This window comes from Cricetulus griseus, chromosome 2 (genome assembly GCF_003668045.3).
Source record: "Cricetulus griseus strain 17A/GY chromosome 2, alternate assembly CriGri-PICRH-1.0, whole genome shotgun sequence".
Lineage (NCBI taxonomy): Eukaryota > Metazoa > Chordata > Mammalia > Rodentia > Cricetidae > Cricetulus > Cricetulus griseus.
The window spans coordinates 44757378-44777732 of NC_048595.1; the positions used below are offsets into that span (position 1 = coordinate 44757378).

The window sequence follows — 20355 nt, forward strand, 5'->3', positions numbered from 1 at the left end:
TCCCCCACTTCTTTGCAGATTCTCCTTCCGTCTCTGTCGCGCTCAGATTCGTCCCTCCCATCTGCACTCCTTGGGGCTTTCCTCAGGGCGCCTGGGCTCTGCGTCCCACCGGCTTCGCCAGCCCCACCGCGCCCGGCGCCCCCGGCGTCCCCGTCCCGCCCCCTGGGCCCGCTGCACTGTGGGTAGGCGGCGGCGGCGGCGGTGGCGGCGGCGCTGAGGGCCCGCGGCCGAGGGAGGCCGTGCGCCGAACATGGCTGAGAAGCAGAAGCACGACGGGAGGGTGAAGATCGGGCATTACGTGCTGGGGGACACCCTGGGCGTCGGCACCTTCGGCAAAGTGAAGAGTGAGTGCAGCGATGCCGGCGGGGGGCCGGGCGGCAGGTGGAGAGCCCGCGGGCGAGCCGGGGAGCCCCCAGCATCTCGCGCAGCAGCCCCGGGCGTGGGTCGGGGGAGCCCGCGTTATGAGCTATGCCTCGGCGGTCCCTGCGAGTCCCCAGTCCCTTCTTTATCCCTCAGAGCGCTTGTCTGCAGAACTGGGCGACTGGCCCAGTCTGAAGGGCCCTGAAGCATGGGGAGGATGGGAGAGACACCGCGCCGTGGATTGGGAGTGAGTCTCCCACTCGTGCCAGATGCCCTGCGTGGAGCGTCACCTGTGACCTCAGTCATTCCTTAATGTGGCACGGTCCGGGTGTGGTTTTCACCTTAAAGGTGAGAGAACGCAAACCCCAAGGCTCCAGCGACACGCCCAAGGTCACAGAGAATTGGCAGATCCAGGGTCTGAAGTCTAAGATGTCCTCCAATTTTGGCCTTGCTGAGAGGTCCCTGCCTTCCCTATTATACCTCCCTGTACCAGACTTTGATGGTGGAGTTGACTGGGGGGCATGCCTAGAGCCAGGAGGTGGGGGGTTCCTTTGCTGAGTGTGTGAAATGCTGGAATGCAGTAGGTTGCACCCCCACCCCCACCCCCACCCCGGTCTCTGCAGGTTGATTGGTGTGTAAAATGTTTGAGAAAGGTTTCTGGGGTCAGGGTCGCAACAAACGATCCTTTGTGATGGAATTTGGGGCCCAAGAGGTCAGGATTGCTTAGGCATGTGTTCTTGAGGTTTGCTGTCTTTGGTGAAGGGATTGCAATTGGGGTTTAGAAAACAGTAACAACAGTAGCAACAAAACAAAAAAGCCAAAACAAATACACACAAAACAGGCAGCTTTGGAAATTTCGCACTGTACTTTCTAGTTAAGTATTAAACTTTGCTTTGCTTTCTTATTAGTTAATAAGAGTCACATGGGCTTTGCTTACCTGTCCTCTTAACAGCTCTTGTTAAAAATACTTGGTAGCAAGTTGAGAATTAAAAGTGAAACATTAGCTTTTTGTTGTTGTTGGATAAATGTTGTTGGGTAAGCAGTCTAGAAATGTTATGCCGAGGTTTATTTTACATTTTAACCTCAAGTGAAGACTTGGGTTAAAAGTAGGAGGGAGAGACGCGTCATTTCTCAACGACTGACCCCTGTTCTTGGTATATCTTATACCCATTTGTACAACGAGAAAACACTTACTGAGAACTCTTAGCACACATGAGGCACTGTTCCAGGCAGCAGACTTCTAGGAAAGAACAAAACCTGAGCTTTCCTGGGGCTTACTTTCTACCAGGACAATCAGAATACACGTGTGAAGCCCGAGAATAGGCGAGCAGAGGGCAGTTTTGTGAGGTTGGCAGATTATAATGAAGTGGTCACACGTGGTGTTCCTGAGTGGGTATTTTTGTAAAGACCTAAATTGTTTGTGAAATTCTTTGAAGTCTTGTGAAGGCTATGAAGTTGAGATGAAAATCAGTTGGGGTCTTGGAAGAACAGGAGAAGATCCAGAGATTAATGAATGATGTTGACAACATCTTTGCTGAGAACTGCTTTGTTAAGACATTGCGCAGTTAAGCGACAGTTGCTTTGCCATTTAGGGTTAGTTATATAGCTTAGCCCTATATTCTTTCACATTCTGCTAAGTGCTTTTGTTTGTCCAGCCCATTGTCAAAGGATAATTTAAATCTATTTAGGTCATATTTTCTCTCTGCTTCTAAGCGCCACCTTCCTAAACTGCAAACCTAACAGAAGGGACCTTTGATTTATGGGGAAAATCCTTTTCCTGGAGAACCCTGGTGGAATGAGCAACTGGTTGAAGTTTTCCTGACACTGTTTGATCTTCCTAAGGAGACACTGTGGTGCAATAGCTAATTTTTTTAACCGATTCACCCAAGGTAGCATATTCTCGGAAGGTCATCTTGATGAAGGATCACTTAGATTACTTAGCTTGTGGGCATATCTGTGGGAATTGCTTAGGTTGTATTAATTGAAATGAAAAGACCCACCCATTCTGGGTTTGGGGCCTGGACTGTAGAAGTGTGGAGAGAGGACTGAGCATGAGCAAACATGCTTGCATGCATTCTCTCTCTGCTCTTGACTAAGGATGTGGCTGCTTCAAGTTCTTGCCATGACTTCCCAGAAATGGATGGCATCTGGAATTTTGAGTTAAAATACTCTCTTTCTCCACTGAGTTGCTTTTAGTCAGGGTGTTTTATGACAGAAATTAAACTAGGGCATGTGGTTTGTAGTAAGTCCAACTCCAGTTGTTCAGTTAATTCAAGGTGAAACAAAGCATGTACATTTAAAAATACATTTTTACTTATTTAACAATTTCATACTTATATACAATGTGCTTTAATCAAATACACCCCCTACTCTCTCCCCTTCAACTCCTATCATACACTGCCACGTCTCCATTCCAAGTTTATGTACTCCTTTTTTTTAACTCACTGAGTCCACATGGTGCTGCCAATCTGTGCATGGGTATAGGGCCAACCACTGGAGCATGGGCAACCTACCAGGAGTCACATCTGAAGAAAACTAGCCTCCAATCCCCAGCCAGATGAGCAGCTGTCAAGCTGTCAACTGCCAGTTGCTTCTCAGCTAGGAGTTGGCCCTCTTGCGCTCCTATCTTATCCAAGGAATGAATATATATATATATATATATATATATATATATATATATATATATTCCTACACATATATGTTTAATGTATATGAATGAATATATGTATTCCTACACATATATATTTAAAAACATCATTATTTATTTATTTTGGTTTTTCGAGAAAGGGTTTCTCTGTGTAGCTTTGGAGCCTATCCTGGCACTCTTGCTGGAGACCAGGCTGGCCTCACAGAGATCCGCCTGCCTCTGCCTCCCTAGTGCTGGGATTAAAGGCGTGCGGCACCAACGCCCAGCAAAACATCATTATTGAAGTATGTTTTACATATTATAAAGGTCAGTGATTGTAAGTGTACAGTTCAACAGTTTTTAGTAATTTTGCCAAGTACAACAACCATCATTGTAGCTTAGCTGTAGAACATCTATTTTGTCCATTTATAATTAATCCTATTCCTACTCATAACCCTGGCTACCACTAATCCATGCCTATTGTGTATAAAATGTCTTTTCTGTAAGCTTAGAGTTGGTATCATTAAATATGGAGTCTCTTATGTCTAGCTTTTTGAACAGTGTTTTTGAGGTTCATAGCTAGCACAACATGTCACTGATTTGTTTCTTTTTAATTGTTGAATAATCTTCCGTTGTATATATGTGGGACCCTCCACTCTTCATACATTCACTAGCTGCTGGACATTGTCTTGAGTTAAAGGTTATTACAAATAGTGCCTCCATGAATATTCACTTGCACATCTGTGTGTGGATGTGTGTTGTTTTCCTGAGGAAATACTTAGGAAAACAACTTAAAGGGAAGATCAGATTTCAGAGGTTTCAGTCCATGGTTACTTGGTTCTATTTGTCCTGTGTTGTAATGAGGCAGAACACCATGGCCGGAAATATATGAAGGAAAAAAACTTACCTCATGAAAGACTGGCCCACCTCCTTTCTACTACTCCCCAATAAGGCCCTTACATTAAGAACAAAGCAGGGGTTAGTTTGTTGTTAAAGACAGGACACTCATAGTCCATTCCTCTTCGGTAGTGCTATCAACTAGAGACCTTTGGAGACCAATTCATATCCAAACCTTAACAATGGAGACACATACCTTTTTCTTTTCTTTTCTTCTTTTTTTTTAATCTTGGGTAGGTACTTAGGAGTAGACTTGCTGGTTCCTATCATAGTTTTCTTTTTAACTTTTGGAGAAACTGACAAACTGTTTTCTATTTTATATCCCCACCAACATTTTTCTCTTTCTTTATCAATACCTGTTATAGTTTGTCTGACTTGTTACAGTTATTCCACTAGGTTGGAAATACCTCATTGACATTTTAACTTTGCATTTGACTAGTGACTAGTGGTATTGACCATCTTTTCATTTATTCTATCCACATATTTTCTTAAATGTAATATACATATTACTTGTTCTGGTTTTTAGTGTTTTTTTTTGTTTGTTTGTTTTTTTTCTTTTTTCTTATTTTTTTTTTTTTGGAGACAAGGTCTCAGTATGTAGATACGGCTGTCCTTGAATTTACTATGTAGACCAGGCTAGCCTCAAGTGACTAGAACTTAGGGTTTGTCCTGTATAGTATTATATTGGAATTTGATTCCCACACTGCATTGGCGGTGGTGGGACCCTTATGAGGTAATTAGGTCTTTAAGAGGAATCAGTGCCTTTCTTTAGTGGCGTGAGTAATGGTGGGATAGAGTGTGGTTACAAAGCAACTTTGCCCTCTGTGGTTTGTGGCTTTCCCATGCACTTGCTTGTCCTGCTTTTCTGCTGTGAGATCACATACCATGAATTTGTTCCCAGAAGCTGACTAGATGCTGGCACCATGCTCATAGACTTCCCAGCCTCTGTCACCACTAGCCAAAATAAACTTAATAAATTACCTCCTCCCAAATATGCTGTGTACCAGAAGAAGACAGGCTAAGACTTGCTCATCAACTTTTAAGCTAAATTAAAAGGATTTTTAAAAAATAAGTATTTGGTACAAGTCTCTTGCTGAATATGTATTTCAAATAAAATTCTTTATGCTTTGTAGGACTCTCCCTCCCTCCCTCCCTCCCTTCACTTTCTTTCATTTGATAGGAACGTATGTGTCCCAGACTGGCATCAAATTCAGTAAATTGCCAAACCTGGCTTAGAGTTTCTGATCCTCCTGTTTCTACTTCCTAAAAGATAGGATTAAAGGCACGCACCAGCATGCCCTATTTATGAGGTTCTCAGGCATGCTAGGCAAGCTCTCTATCAACTGAGCTACATCTTCAGTCTGATTTTTCATTTTCTTAGTTGTTTCTTTTGAAATATAAAGATTCTGAAGCTTTGAGTTAAAGACCAGCCTGGTCTACATAGTAAGTTCCAGGGGGAAAAAGAGGGGGATTAAATATTTAATACTATAGTCAAAAAAAAAAAAAATCTTTGCTAGAAAGTCTGAAAGATTGTGACTTACTATATTTTCTTATGAATATTTGATTGTTCTGACTTTTACATGTAACTTTTCAATGTATTTTGAGTTTGTTCCTGAGTATGGTATAAGATGAAGCTAAAGGTTAACCTTGACTGTGTGGTTATCCACTTGTCTCAGCATGTTTTGTTGAAAGCTCGTACATTTTTAATTGGTCTAGATTTACATGTTATACAATTAATTTCTACTGTAAAACCTTAATAGTGGATTGTTTAATTTTATGTGACAATAAAGATGTGGAATAGAGGGGTGAGGAGCATTTTATGTGTAATTCCATAATTGTTATGCTACTTAAATTTAATTTAAATTGTTGATATATAAATTTATCGATCAAATTAAGCTTAATAAGCAAAAATATAAACTATAGCTTTTATAAAATAGCATAGCTTCAAATTACTTTTTAAAAGCATATAAAGTCTTATTTGCTAATAAGTAATTTAAAAACTTTTTTAAAGTGTACTAATTGAATTTTCTCCTTCATTGGGCTATAGTTTTGCTGTATCTAGATAGTGTCCTGGAAACAGATTATATAAGTTGACAAAGTTGAAAAAGTGTGTTTTTAATCTCTTAAAAATTTCCTCTGAATTGATGGTTTAAAGTCTCACCCATTCTGGGTAGGATAGAACTATTATTTAAAAACTCTTACAGTTCAGACCTGCCCTGTTCTTCTCTAACTCATCTAAAGGTTGTAGAACTAGAATAGATTTTTTTTTTTTTGTATATGGTTTACAAAGACTAGCTGAAGGATATTTATACTGCCAATTATTCATTTAAAAAGAAGCCCTTGAAGCGGAGCAGTGGAGGTTCACACTTTTAATCCCAGCACTTGGGAGGCAGAGGTAGGCGGATCTCTGTGAGCTCAAGGCCAGCCCGGTCTACAAGACCTAGTTCCAGGACAGACTCCAAAGCTAAAGAGAAACCCTGTCTCAAAAAAAAAAAAAAAAAAAAAAAAAAAAAAAAAAGCCCTTGTTTTCAAGGTGAAGACCGATAGGTGCGGCTTATGAGAGAACTGTTTGTTATATTTGTGCATCAATAGATGCTTTGCAGTTTCATCGGTCTCTTTCTAGTCAGCAAAGTGTCACCAAGAACATTGGCTTTCCTGCTTTCCAAGTAGTTATCTATAGGGCCTGACTTTTGAGAAATTAAGTAAATATTTCACAAGTTCCCCATTTATTTTTGAGATGGAAAATTTCAAAATGTAAATAAAAGTTCTAAATGGCCAGTTGGAAGATTACAAGTTATTCCTATGTTTTTCTTATTTTTTTTATTTATTGATAGTCTGAAAGCCCTGAACAGTTTGATCTCTGTCCGTGTTGTCTTTCTGTTCTAAAAGAGAACATATACAACTTATAAGGCCTTGGCAAACTGGTTATTAAACTAACTTGGAAAAGAAATGGATTTGAAATTGCTTGTGTTTAGTTACTTGAGAATAGAGCAGAAATATAGATAGGGCAGATGTAAGAAAAGGAAAACACAGCTAGCTATGGTGGCACATAGGCCTTTATCCCAGCACCCCGACCAAGTTGGGAAGATCATGGGTGCCAGTCCAGCTTTGGCTACACAGTGCCTGCCTGAAAAATAGAACAGCAAAGGGATATGCATGTATAATCTTTCTGTGATAAAAGTCATAATCTGCAGTTTTTAAAAACTATTTTCTGTTTACTACACTGTGCACACTTGAGTTTATTGTTCTCCAGAGTAGTCTTCTGTTACAAGTGGTAGATAGATACCCTGCTAGACATGTCCGCAGACATGGCACTTGCACACCCTCTGCAGTGTACAGATGTTGGAATGTGATGAGCTAGTGGGGAACTTGGCGTGTCATAAGCTAGATGTGGCGTATGCCAGACTCATATGTTCCTTGCACAGTTTTGAGAAGTACATGACAATATGAGAATTCTGAGAATGGAACTTTATTTGATGAGAGGAATTTGCGAATAAATATGTGCAGGAGTTCCTAATTGTGTAGACCCTGCTCACTTTTCTCCCTCTCCCGCTCACCACTCCCAGGGCAAGTGTGAAGGCATGTCGTATACACCTCATCTAGTATACTTGTGTTCCAGATTCCCCAAGGAGATCAGACACAGTTCCATGGACTTGGTCCTGGTCTCGTGCTGACACAGCACTGTTTTCCCTCATTTTTGTTGCTGTCACTGCTTCTAAAAAGCAAACCAAAATGTTCACTTATCTTGTGGTTCACGCCAACTTTGGTAATGCTTTGTATAGTAACGCCACTCAAATATCCTCAGGGTCCTGTGGTTCCCTTAACGATAAGGAAAATATTTTGCAGAAAAATTAGTTAATTTTTGAAGTCAAGTAAGTAATTTAATTTGATCTAGCAGAAAGATCTAATCTCAAATCCTTTATGAGATAATTAGTAAGTGGGTACCAATGTTGAATGTTCTATAACAATGAGAGCAAACCTTAGCATATTTAGATCCAAATATGAGAGAAAGTTTGTGAATCAGGTCTGTACTTTCTATTTAAGCGCAAGATGAATATGCAAAGCGATGTTTATTTTGATGTGTGGTAAACCACCTTATTTTTAGCATGGTGCTAGTGAGAAAGGAATTTCAGGCAGTTTTTAATCTCTGCTAATAATAGACACTTTTCTTCCCTGCTTCAAGGGAGCAGTGTCCTTGCTTAAGTGGAGACCTGTTTAATAGTTCTTGCCTCTGATGGATTTTCCTTTGTTTCTCTTGTGGTGTTTGCTTTTGAAGTATTAAAATGCTTTCTTTCACTAAATCATTCTTAAGTTTTTTTAAACTTTTAAAATTTAAATTAGAAACAATCTTATTTTAGATATCAGTCCCAGTTCCCTCTCCCTCCCATTCTCTCATGCCCCCCACCAACCCGAATCCCATCCCTCTTCTGCTCCATAGAAAGGGTGAGGCCTTCTATGGGGTAATCATCAAGTCTGTCACACCATTTGAAACAGGGCCTAGGCCCTCCTCTGTGTGTATATGCTGAGAGAGTATCCCTCTATGTGGAGAGGGCTCCCAAAGTCCGTTCATATACTAGGGATAAGTACTGATCTACTACAAGAGGCCTCATAGATTGCCCAGACTTCATTCAGGGGCTCTGAAACAGTCCTATCCTGGTTTCCCAGCTATCAGTCTGGGGTCCATGAGCAACCCCTTGGTCAGGTCAGCTGTTTCTGTGTGTTAAATCAGCCTTTTATGTAGTTAAAAACACTAACAAAATTTGCATTTCTTATTCCAAATGTTATTAAAATATTTTGCTTAGTTATTAAAATATTTTGCTCTTTAGGTTTTTGTCATTTTTATATATTATTAAAACCCAGCGAGCAGTGTGTTTTCATTCAGTACTGCTGCTTTTTTTTCTAAATTGTAAATTAGCTATAAACCAATTAAATATGGTTTGCTACAATGGGAAAATAATGAAATTGAATGTTTACATATACCCTCAATTCTTTTTTTCTAAAGTCTTACTTTATTTGTACAACTATAACAGTATGCATTATTTTCTGTTTTCGAGTTGGTGCTGTGTGGGATTTCAGAACTGATTTCACTTCTCCCAATATAATTAATGCAATAATACCGCCAGGATATATTATGGAGTCTCTGTGCTTAATTATTGAATGTCAAGCACGAGTAATATTATTGTTGTTAATGTGGCTACGACACTACTCCAAACAGCTGACTTACTAATTTCAGTGAAATGAGAATGTGAACACAATTTGCTTCAATGATTCTTGTTTCCTACTTGTGTCTTAAGTTACTATGATGTGATAATCCAGTCTTCTCCCAGATTCATACCAGCTCCTCTCTTCATAGTCTGTTTCAGTGCTCTGTGAATCTTTAGATTATCTCACAGCTGTATTGCATAATATCAGTTGATTTCAGTAAGAAAGTTGACTTTGTTTTTCAGAGTACCTTTGTGATTAAGATAAAATGTGTTCTGGATGGTTTATTGCTGCTAAATAACTGTTCTCAAAGAAGCTAGGAATGATCAGGAAGGAGATGCTCTGTCTACACTTGAATTGTTTTAAAGAGTTACTTTTATTTTTAATCATATGTATGTGTGTGTCTGTGTCTGGGTGTGTGTATGTGAGTGCAGGTGACTGCAGAGGCCAAAGGTGTTAGACCACCCCCCCGCCCCCCCCCCCCCCCCCGCAGCCAGAGGTGTAGGCAGTTGTGACTTGCCTGACACAAGTGCTGGGAATTGAACTCATGTCTTCTGGAAGAACAGTAGATGTTCTTAACCACTAAGCTATCTCTCCAGCCCATACAGTTGTGTTTTTATAAGTGATTTTGACATGGACTCAGATCCAATAAGAGTTGCTGTTCAGGATGTCAAAAAGCTAGATGAAATAACTAATAGACAAACCATAGAATTAGAATTTTAACCTAATAGAATGTTTGGATTGCTAGAAACCAGAACCGTGAAATTCAATAGGAGCAAGTGTCAAATCTAGCTCTTAGGTTAAAACCCAAACCAAAACACAGGTGGTGCAGAACGAAGGGAACAATTGATAGTAGTTCTAAAGACTTAGGGTTTAAGGTGACCACAAGCTTAAGTACTACATATTATGAGTGCTTAAATGATAAGATTGTTGCCAGGTAGAAAATAGATATGCAGAGACAATATTAGGTGTTTGTGGTAGAAGTAGTTTTGCTTTGTTGTGCTTTAAGCCAAATTTAGGATGATAGGTTCAGTTCTTGGTGTTACAGCTTGAAAAAACATAGGCAATTGTGATTTACTCTGAAAGTAAGCTTTATCTTTAGGAGAACTCCACAAGTGTGCTGTGCTACCTCTTGTAGAGGAAATGTGATGGTTTTCACACTCAGAAAACAGGTGTGCCTGTGCTGTAAGCAGCTAAAGTACCATCATCTGGAAGAAAAAGAGTCGTCATAACTAGTGATGCCTTGGAGACTGGTTCAAGGAAGTGCAGTATAAGCCACAATTAGATATGTTTCCAGGCACCCATACCATGCATCAGTGAGATTTCTGTTATTGACCCACTTGCTCAAGTGTAGATGGTTGTCCAACAGCCTGGTTGCTGCAGACTACCTAGTTTATGTGGAAGGTATGCATAGCTGCCCTATGATAATGTGCTTGTCAATTTTCTCATTCTGTTTTTGCTCATACATTTCCCTAGTGTTATTGACATCTATCCTGGCTATAATTTGTGTGAAATCAATGTTCTAGTTAAGAACAGCTAGGAAAACAGGAGGAGAAACCCCAAATAATTGCACAACCATGTGTTTGAAGACAGCCAAAATATTTCAAGGAAATCCTCTGAGAAGAAAAATCCACTGGAGTAAGCCTGATGTTTTGAGTGGTTTGCTAATTTTTGAAGATGATGAATGTGAGGCATTACACAGAGAATAATAGCCAGAAGAGAGAAGAATTAAGCAGTTCTAGTTCTAAGGAGAAAATAGAGTTAAGTTTTTCAGAGCCAGTCCTTGGTAAGCATGTGAGTTTATGGTTACAATATGTGGAAGATTAAAAATTCTGTTTATGGTCAGCTCAATCCTAGAATGACTAAGAATATCCACTTACTGTCTTCTCTAAAGGGAAAAGAAAATCAAGTGGGGTCTCTACTGATGTTCATATACAACATTCAGCATTCTAGGAGAGGTCTGTGATAATAGGACAAGATGCAAAAGTGATTCAGATTTTAAAGTTATCAGACATGAACTTTAACCTAATCATATGCTCAAGATCAAGTGTTTTTTTTTCCAGTAGTAGTGGACAAAGAAAATTTGTAGAATCGAAAAATGTATTCATCAAACTAGAACTTTGTAGATGTCTTAACAGATTAGATTCTACTGAAAAGATCAGTGCACTGAATGATAGAGGTCAACAGAAAACATCCAGATTGAACCATAGAGAGACAAAGGATGAAAAGAATGCCTAAGACACAAATTGGAACATAGTGAAAGTCCACTGTGTTTATAATTGGAACCTCTACAGAAAAAGTTGATTGTAGGGTATGTGTGAATAGAAAAATAACCTTAGATTTTCCTTTTTTAAGTGATATTTAAAAAAAATTTAATTATGTGTATGTGTATGTCTCTGTGTAGGGGTTTATGGCATATGGATGCAGTGTCCACAGAGACTAGAAGAGTATGTCAGATTCCCTGGACCTGGAGTAACAGGCAACTGTGAACCATACAATATGAGTGCTAGGAACTGAATCCAGGTTCTCTGCAAGAGCAGTACATGTTCTTGCTGCTGCGAAGGAATCAAGATTTCAGCATTCCTGGGTTCCTGGGTTTTCCTTCTTTAAATTTTTTGAATGTATACTAAGATAAATATGCTCATTCAGTTTGTCTATTAAACATTTAAAATTATTATCATTTATTTGTGTGTGTGTGTGTGTGTGTGTGTGTGTGTGTGTGTGTGTGTAAAAGTGCCTATGTGCCATGGTTTGGAGTCTGGAGGTCAGAGAACAACTCTTGAGAGTTAGTTCTACCTTAACAACTTGTTAGATGTGGGGGATTTTGATTTCAGGTCATTAGGCTTGTGTGCAAGAGTCTGTATCCATTGAGCCACCTTGCTAGCCCCTAGACATCATTTTTATGGAAATGGTCTGTAATTGGATAACTGATTGGGCTGGAGAGACTATGGAAAAAGTGTAAGGTCATTGTTTTTACTAGAAACATACTTCCAGCTTCCATTTAAGGTGTCTTTTCATAATGCATACACATGGTTCCCACTTGAGTCTTTTTACTAGAGTCGACAAAATCCACTTATTGAGTCTCACAACCTGGTATGCCCTGTGTGAAGACTGGGCTAGGAAGTAACAGTTCCTTGTTTTAAGGATATGTGATCAGTTCTGTGTTTTAAGGAGTTGTGTGATCTCACTATATTGCTATTCTGTATCATCTGTGTCCTAAATCCATCTTTGAAAACTAAATAAACTGAAATAAAGTTAGAACATTTACTGTCTTGTAAATACCACTTTGGATTCAAGACCAGTGATTGTCACAGTGTGGGCATCCCACAGTTGTGAAGGGAAAGAGAAAGTGGACAGGAGTGAGTTTTGAAGATAAGAGGTGAAAGAAATAAACTCACAACTTTTGCCATTTGAAGTGGACGCGGGGGAGGGGGGGGAGGACTTAAAAATAAAGCAGCACTTTTTGTTTGTTTTTGATAATACATTGACTTTGTTACCAGCATAACCACAGCAAAGGAAATACCAAAGAGAATTATCCAGTAAGCAAGAAACTAATCCCAAATGAAAGCAAGAAGTCTGCCTTAGTTGGGATGGTTTTATTGCTGTGAAGAGACACCATGACCATGGCAACTCTTCTAAGGAAACATTTAACTGGGGCTGGCTTGCAGTTCAGAGGTTTAGTCCATTTTCATCAGGGTGGGAAGCAGGGCAGCATGCAGGCAGACATGTGCTGGAGAGTAGCTGAGAGTTCTACAAGCTGGACCGCAGGCCACAGAGAGAGCAACATTGGGCCAAGTTTGGGCTTCTAAAACACTAAAGCCCACCTCCAGGGGGATGTTCCTGAGATAGAGCCGCTCCCTATGAGCCTATGGTGACCATTTTCATTCAAACCATCACAAAGCCCAAAAGGAAATGAAAGGGACTGGAAAGGGCTGACAGAGCAGTAACTAAATAGATAACTATTTAGATATAGATAATAGATAATAAAAGTCCATCCTTTAAAGTTTAAAATGTATGTCAGCATTAAATACAAAGCAAAATGTGAGAGTAGACCAATGTGTTCTAAAGCCCTTGAGTTATCTGAGAAAAACAAAACTCCAAATTTGTGTTCAACATTAGTGAGTCAAGGATGTGTGTGTGTGTGTATATATATATATATATATATATATATATATATATTATATATATTACAACCTCAGGGGTAATCGTTAAAACGAAACCTAAGGGCTCTTGAGGTAAAAACTAATTTTGAGTTTCTGATTTTGTAGAGAACTTTAAATCATCCCATAACTCATTATAAGAGATTTTATGGAACTTGAAATTATATTTATTCAATATATTAAAAGAAAATCCAGTTTTGCAGTTAGAGGTGATTCATGGAACTGGGAAGGAAAAGGGAAATGAAACTTGTGGAGTGCGAGCTGCAGGAGGAAACAGACGGGACTGGAGCTGGGAAAACATGAGAAGGTGTGACCAGTACCTGGCAGGGTCTGAGTTTCCTCTGCCATAAGGGCAGTCAGAAAATAGGTCCATTATCCATGACTTGAATGCTAGTGTATCTTGTAGCATTTTAAAATAACCTCGTCCATACTGATGAACTTTTTCTGATTATGTCTTACCTTAGGCAATTATGTAAACATTAAACTAATTTTCTAATAGAATTTCAGGTTGACTTACATTTTAAAGAAATATTTTAAAGCTACAGTTTAAAGCCAGCAAAAATAAAAAAATTAAAAAATATAAAGCAGAAGCCAGATATTGTGGCACACACTTTTAATCCTAGCACTCAGGAGGCCAAGGCAGGTAGGTCTCTTGTTAGTTTAGGCTAGTCTAATCTACCTAGTGAGTTCCAGGACAGCCAGGGCCACATAATGAGACCCTGTCTTAAACACCCCCCCCCACCCAAATTAGAGATCAACATACCTTGAGGTTAAAGAACTTAAGTTAGAGTCCCAGGCTTTTCCTGAAAGATTTAAAATAGGCTGTTTTTTCTCTGCCTCTTCCCTGTCTTTATATGCCTTATTTTCTTAATTTATTGCCATTGAGCCAACATTGTTTCATATGCTTTATACTCTCCACAAAAATACAAATTCTACTTGTTTTCAGCATTCAATTCTTTACATACTTCAATAAAACAGTATTTACTGATCAAAAGACTGAAAAATAAATGCCTTAACACTCACATGGTCTTTTGGGATATGTGAACTCACCTATTCAGTACTGAATATATGCTATATGTGATATTATGGTGCTATCAAGGTAATTTTAGCCAGGTTTTATTTCTCCAATTTCAACTTGTATGTCTGATTCACAACAAAGGGTACAGCTCTATCCCTGCCTTATTCTTTGATGGAATTGTAAGTGTTTCTTTTTGATTTCGCTCATCCAGTGTCCTTCCTTACATCATCATTTATTATGTCATGCTGCAATAAGGTGATAAGATGCAAGTGTGATAAGCATGCAGATATGACAAGGTCACTTAATGTGTGACAAGAGACATTGGTGACATAGGTTTGTGTTTATGAGTTCGTGTTTAGGCTTTGGACACACAATCCTGTCTGTGTTGGTAAATCTTTTCACATTGATGGGATTTAAAATTATTGTGGAAACAGTTCTCTGGGAGTTTTAAAATGAGGTGGAGGTGGAATGAACACACTAAATGCAGGCGGTATCATTCCTTGGGTTGCTGGTCTCTTTTGAAGGAAAATGAAAAAGGTTGCTGAGTTGAAATATTCAATCTCTGTGAATACAATGTGACCAGCTGCTATAATCTCCCCCTGCCATGACTTCCCTGCCATTATAAACTATAAAACAAAATAAGCCTCTTGTTCTTTAAATTGCTTTCCTTGGGAGTTTGGTCATAATAATAAGGAAAGTTTAACTAAAACATATAATTGGTACCCAGGAGCAGGTGGTTTTCAGACCTTTGAAACTTGTTTGCATAAGAACTATAGAGTTTGCACATGTGGCCTACAAAGGCCCTGAAGTGCTGTAAGTAATACTTAACGGAACATTCTGTTGGGATCTTGGAAGACAAGAATGTTGCAAGACCTGTAGACAAAAGAGTGCCTAGCTCATGAGATGTCAGAGGTGAACAAGGACTCTATCCGGAACTGGGTTAGGGACCATTCATACAATATTCTGGCAAAAGATTCTGGCTGTATTATCCCTATTTCCTGAGAATGTGAGTGAAGCTGAATTTAATGGACCAATTTGTTTGACAGGGGAAATTTCAAGATGGAATAGCGTTCAGACTGTGTTATGGTTACTGCTCATTGGTTTAATCCAAGACTGCAGTGAGAAAGAGCAAAAAGTTGAGCAGAAAGATAAGAAAACTGAAGTTTGGGGAGGAAATATGTGTGAATTAAGTGTCAGGTTTCAGACAAGGAGAGTGTTGATGATAAAAATAAATAAATCATCTGGCGGGACAGTGGTGGGGCATGCCTTTAATCCCAGGACTCAGAAGGCAGAGACTGGCCAGCCTGGTCTACAGTTCGAGTTCCAAGACAGCTAGGGCTAGATAGAGAAACCCTGTCTTGAAAAAAAAAAAACAAAACAAAACAGAAACTCCAACAAACAGCAAAACAACAACAACAACAAAAACCCCACTAAAACAAAACCCCAAACCCAAACATCAGTAATTGTTAAAGAGATTAGTGCTATGTTAGAGGAATCTGGCACTCAGCACTAGGACAACAGGAAAGGTACTCTGAGAACAAGACCTCACAGAAGGCTTCATCTTATGAAAATTCAAATTTGTTTGATAGGAGGGAGCCTAAACTAAGAATGATACTGTAGGGATCCCCCCCCCAAATTAAAAACAATTTCCTAGGAAAGTATTTCCCCAGAGTCAGCATACAGCAGCCAGTACAACTATAGTCCAGGAGGTCAGGCTCCATTCCAAGCTGCTGCAGAACTTGGCAGCATTGGCCACATGATACTGGTTTAACAGGCATACGAGATGCAAGACCGAGGAGGCTATGGAGTCTGCACCACAGTTCCAGAGAAGCCACTAAGGCAGAGAGAGCAGTTTGTGCCAGGGTCGGAATCCCTGTATATGTACTTCAGGCAGCAGAGCTGAGGGATGGGGCCATCCAAACTCCTTGAGCCCAAATGATTCCACCAAGAACTCTCAAAGCCAGAATGGAGCTATAGGATTTGGTGTTTACCCTGGTGAATTTTCTGTCTTGCTTCAGTCAAGTCCTTTCTTGCTGTGCCCTAGAGCTCCCTTTTCCAATGGTGATATTTATTTTGTGCTTTTGTGTATTGTAACGATGTAACTTTTTTGTCTTCAGTGGCTCCCAATTAAGAGATTACCTGGAGTCCCAACAGAAGCTTGGATTTGGGGATTTTTAACAATGTGGCAATGGGTAAAGGTTATAGAGATTTGAGAAATTAGATTGGATACATTACACATTGTCAGACGTCTATGAGTCTGAGGACGGGGTGAAAGGTTATAGCGTAAACTGCTGTTTGTGTGTCAGGTTGGCAACGAGGGGGTTGTGGTGGCTAGTCTTGTTGATCAATTTTATAGGATTTAGAATCACCATGAAACAAAGTTCTGAGTATGTCAGTGAGGGATTTTCTAGACTACCTCAATTGCATTAAGAAAACCTACACTAAATGTGGCCAGCAGCATTTCATAGCCTAGGGTCCTGGACAGAATAAAAAGGAAAGAGATGGTGGAGCTACAGCGTTCATTTCTCTGCTTTGTCACTGCAGATGCAGTTTGACCAGCCACCTTAAGGTCCTGCCGCTATGACTTCCCTACTTTATTAGTCTGTATTCTTGAACTGTGAGCTAAAATGAGCGCCTTGCTACTTTGTTGTTTTTGTTAGGTATTTTGTCACAGCAGGGATGAAAGTAATTAATGTGCTGCCCACCCTAAGGTGTTCTCTTAATTGCTAGTGTCCTCTCTGTAACCTAGACATGATGCCATCTACCGCCTGAGTTTGGAGTATTAAACATGCCCCACAGCTTTAGTATGGTACTTAGTCATAGGCCAAAGATAAAGTTTTCTGCTTCTACATTAGAACTCTCTCCAGAGAATTTAAGGACTTGTAAAAAGGAAATTTGGAGAACATCAGTGAGACTGTTTCGTTTCATCATGGACAAAGAAGAAAGGAGCCTTGTGTTATTTTGGCAGGAGCCTGGTGATGGTAGGAGTTAGAACATATGCACATCAGATCACTCCTGACTCCCAGAATTAAAGCTCTGAATATGCATGAGTAAAGGCCAACAAACTGGGCCAACTTCTGCACCAAGTTCCAACTTGCTGATAGATTTAGTAACCTTTGGCTTGCCGTAGTTTAGGTATTGATTCAGTGTCCTAGTTTTTTTGATCAGAATCTCATTGCATATCCCTGTTTGGCCAAAACTACTATGTAGACCAAACTTGGGATGATCCTCCTACCTCTGCCTCTAGGAAGCCAGGCATATACCATTATATCCAGGGCCTCCAATAGCTCTCAGTTAACTTTAAAATTATATACCTGCCTTAGTTACTTTCTTGTTCCTCTGGTAAAATACCTTGAAAAAAGGCAATGTAAGGAAGAAAAATTTATTTTGATTTAGTTCCAAAGATATACAGTCTATTGTGGTGGTGAAGACATAGCAGCAGGCAAGGGAAGATACAGTGTCAGAAGCAGAAGTTTGACTGAACACATTGTATCTACAATGCATCGGGAAGCAGAGAATGAACAGGAAGTGAGACTGTGCATAAAACCTCAAGAGCCACCCCCAGTGACTTACTTCCTCTAGAAAAATTCCAACTCGGGAAGATTCCACAACCTTCCTGATATAGTGCCACCAGCTGTGCACCAAGTGTTCAAGCATGTGAGTCTGTGGGGAGCATTTCTCATTCAAGCCATGGCACTCTATTCCAGAAAGATCCTCATCATTCTGATCTTTCTTTACAGTACTGATAGTATAAATCAAACACCCATGAACACTGCTTCCAAAAACTACAGAAATGACTGGAATCCCAGGAGCTCCCCTTTGGTCAATGTCTCCATTCTTTTGTTTGTTTGTTTGTTTTGATTTTTCCAGTTTTAAAATTTAAATTAGAAACAAGATTGTTTTACATCAATCCCAATTCCCTCTGCCTCCCCTCCTCCCCTGCCCCCCACTAACACCCTACCTATCCCATACCCTTTCTACTCCCCAGGGAAGGTGAGGCTTTTCCATGGGGGGGTGTCTTCAGAGTCTGTCATATCCTTTGGGATAGGGCCAAGGCCCTACCCCATGTGTCTAGGCTGAGGGAGTATCCCTCTATGTGAAATGGGCTCCCAAAGTCCTTTCCTATGCTAGGGATAAGTACTGATCTACTACAAGAGGCCCTATAGATTTCCAAGGCCTCCTCACTGATACCCACATTCATGGGGTCTGGATCAGTCCCATGCTATTTTCCCAGCTATCAGTTTGGGGACCATGAGCTCCCCCTTGTTCAGGTCAGCTGTTTCTGTGGGTTTCACCAACCTGGTCTTGACCCCTTTGCTCATCACTTCTCCTTCTCTGTGTTTAGCTGTGGGTGTCTGCTTCTACTTCCATCAGCTGCTGGATGAAGGCTCTAGGATGGCATATAAGTCAGTCATCAGTCTCATTTTCAGGGGAGGGCATTTAAGGTAGCCTCTCCTCTGTTGCTTAGATTGTTACCTGGTGTCAGCCTTGTAGATCTCTGTAAGAGATACAATGTTTCCATTCTTTGTTCCCACTGAAGGTTGCCCTCCATGTATAATTGTATCCCATTTTGAACTTTTTAGAAACAAAATCTTTTCTATCTCGCTTGTTTTACCTGCGATTATGTTTGTGAGCTTTTTGTCTGTAGTTGCATATAATTATACTTTGTTCAGTTTCAATGATACAAGGTATTACATTAAGTCTGTACTACTTATTTGTTGTAATAGACATTTGGAAAGTTTTTGTATTTTGGTTATTATGAATAATTCTTCTTTAAGCATTCTGTGTTTTATCCATTTATGTCCTTTTTGCCATGTTAGAAAGACATAAATTTGGGCTGGAGAGATGGCTCAGCAGTTAAGAGCACTAACTGTTCTTCCAGAAGTCCTGAGTTCAATTCCCAGCAACCACATTGAATGACATTTGGTGCCGTCTGCTGGCATGCAGGCAGAAGACTGTATACATAATAAACAAATAAAATCTTTTTAAAAAATTCTTAAAAAAGAAAGACATAAGTTTAAAATTCATTTATATCATTATAGAAATAGACTTTTTCTGCCCTATTTTAGATTTTGTCTTTCAGCCCATCTTACAGGGTTTAGTTTGATATTCTGATACATGTGGATCAAATTCATTCTCCTGCATCCATCCTTTCCAATCTCTTAATTACTTTTCTACATTTAGAGCATGTTATTTCAGTTTCTACATATGAGGAAGAATATGTGATACTTGTCTGTTCTTTTCTGGTTTATTTCTTATCAACCATGTCCTTTCATTTTACTGTTAATGACAGGGTTTCAGTGATCTTTATGGTTCCATTCTGTTTATATGCCATCTTTTCATTAACTGCTCACCTGTTGGTGGGCACCCAGGCTGGTCCATATCTTCCTGTATTGTGAATAGTACTTCAATAACTTGGACCTCCAGGTGTCTTTTTTTTGTAGGATGGTTTAATTTCCTTTGGATATGTTCTTGGGCTTGGGATAGCTGGACCGTCTTCTAGTTTTTTTTTTTTTTTTTTTTGGAATCACCATACTGTCCTTTGTAGTAGCTATACTTTATATTTCTAACAAACAGTATAACAGAATTCCTTGCTTAAAAAAAAAAAAAACAAAAACCAAGAACCCATTCTAACTAAAGTTTGGTTTATATTTCCCTAGAGGCTAATGATACTGAACGTTTTGCACGTATTTGTTGGCCATTGGAATTATTTTTATGAAGTGCCTATTAAGGTGACTTGTCCACTTTGAAACTGGACACATGTCATTTCTTATGTACTCTGGATAGTAATCTTTTGCCAAATGGACAGTTGGCAAATACTGACTCTTGGATTTAATAGTTTATCTCTTCATTCTGCTAACTAATTTCTGTGCTGCCCAGAAGCCTTCCTTTTTTTTTTCATTTGTCTTGTTTTTACTTTTGTTTCTCATGCTTTATGGTCATATATAAACAAATGGAATATGTCATTATCTTTATGGTTTCAAGTCTTACATTTAAGTCTTTGGTCCATTTTGTAGTTGGTTAGCAATAGGGTCAAATTTCATTCTGTATATGGATCTCCTCTTTCCCCAGAGGAACTGGAGAAGCTGACC

The 20355-nt window shown here is 39.6% G+C and overlaps 1 protein-coding gene across 2 annotated transcripts in view; it reads left to right on the forward strand.

The window, feature by feature from the left end:
- The first annotated feature begins 216 nt into the window (after window positions 1–216).
- Window positions 217–20355, forward strand: part of Prkaa2 (protein kinase AMP-activated catalytic subunit alpha 2) — a 73738-nt gene continuing 53599 nt past the window's right edge. Inside the window, exon 1 of one of the 2 annotated variants that reach the window (XM_035439739.1) lies at window positions 217–344. Coding sequence is in view for 1 of the 2 variants with exons in the window: in XM_027402338.2 (XP_027258139.1) it covers window positions 251–344 (94 nt within the window). In the remaining variant the exon portion in view is untranslated. The remainder of the gene's footprint in view (window positions 345–20355) is intronic. The other variant, XM_027402338.2, reaches the window with a different exon arrangement.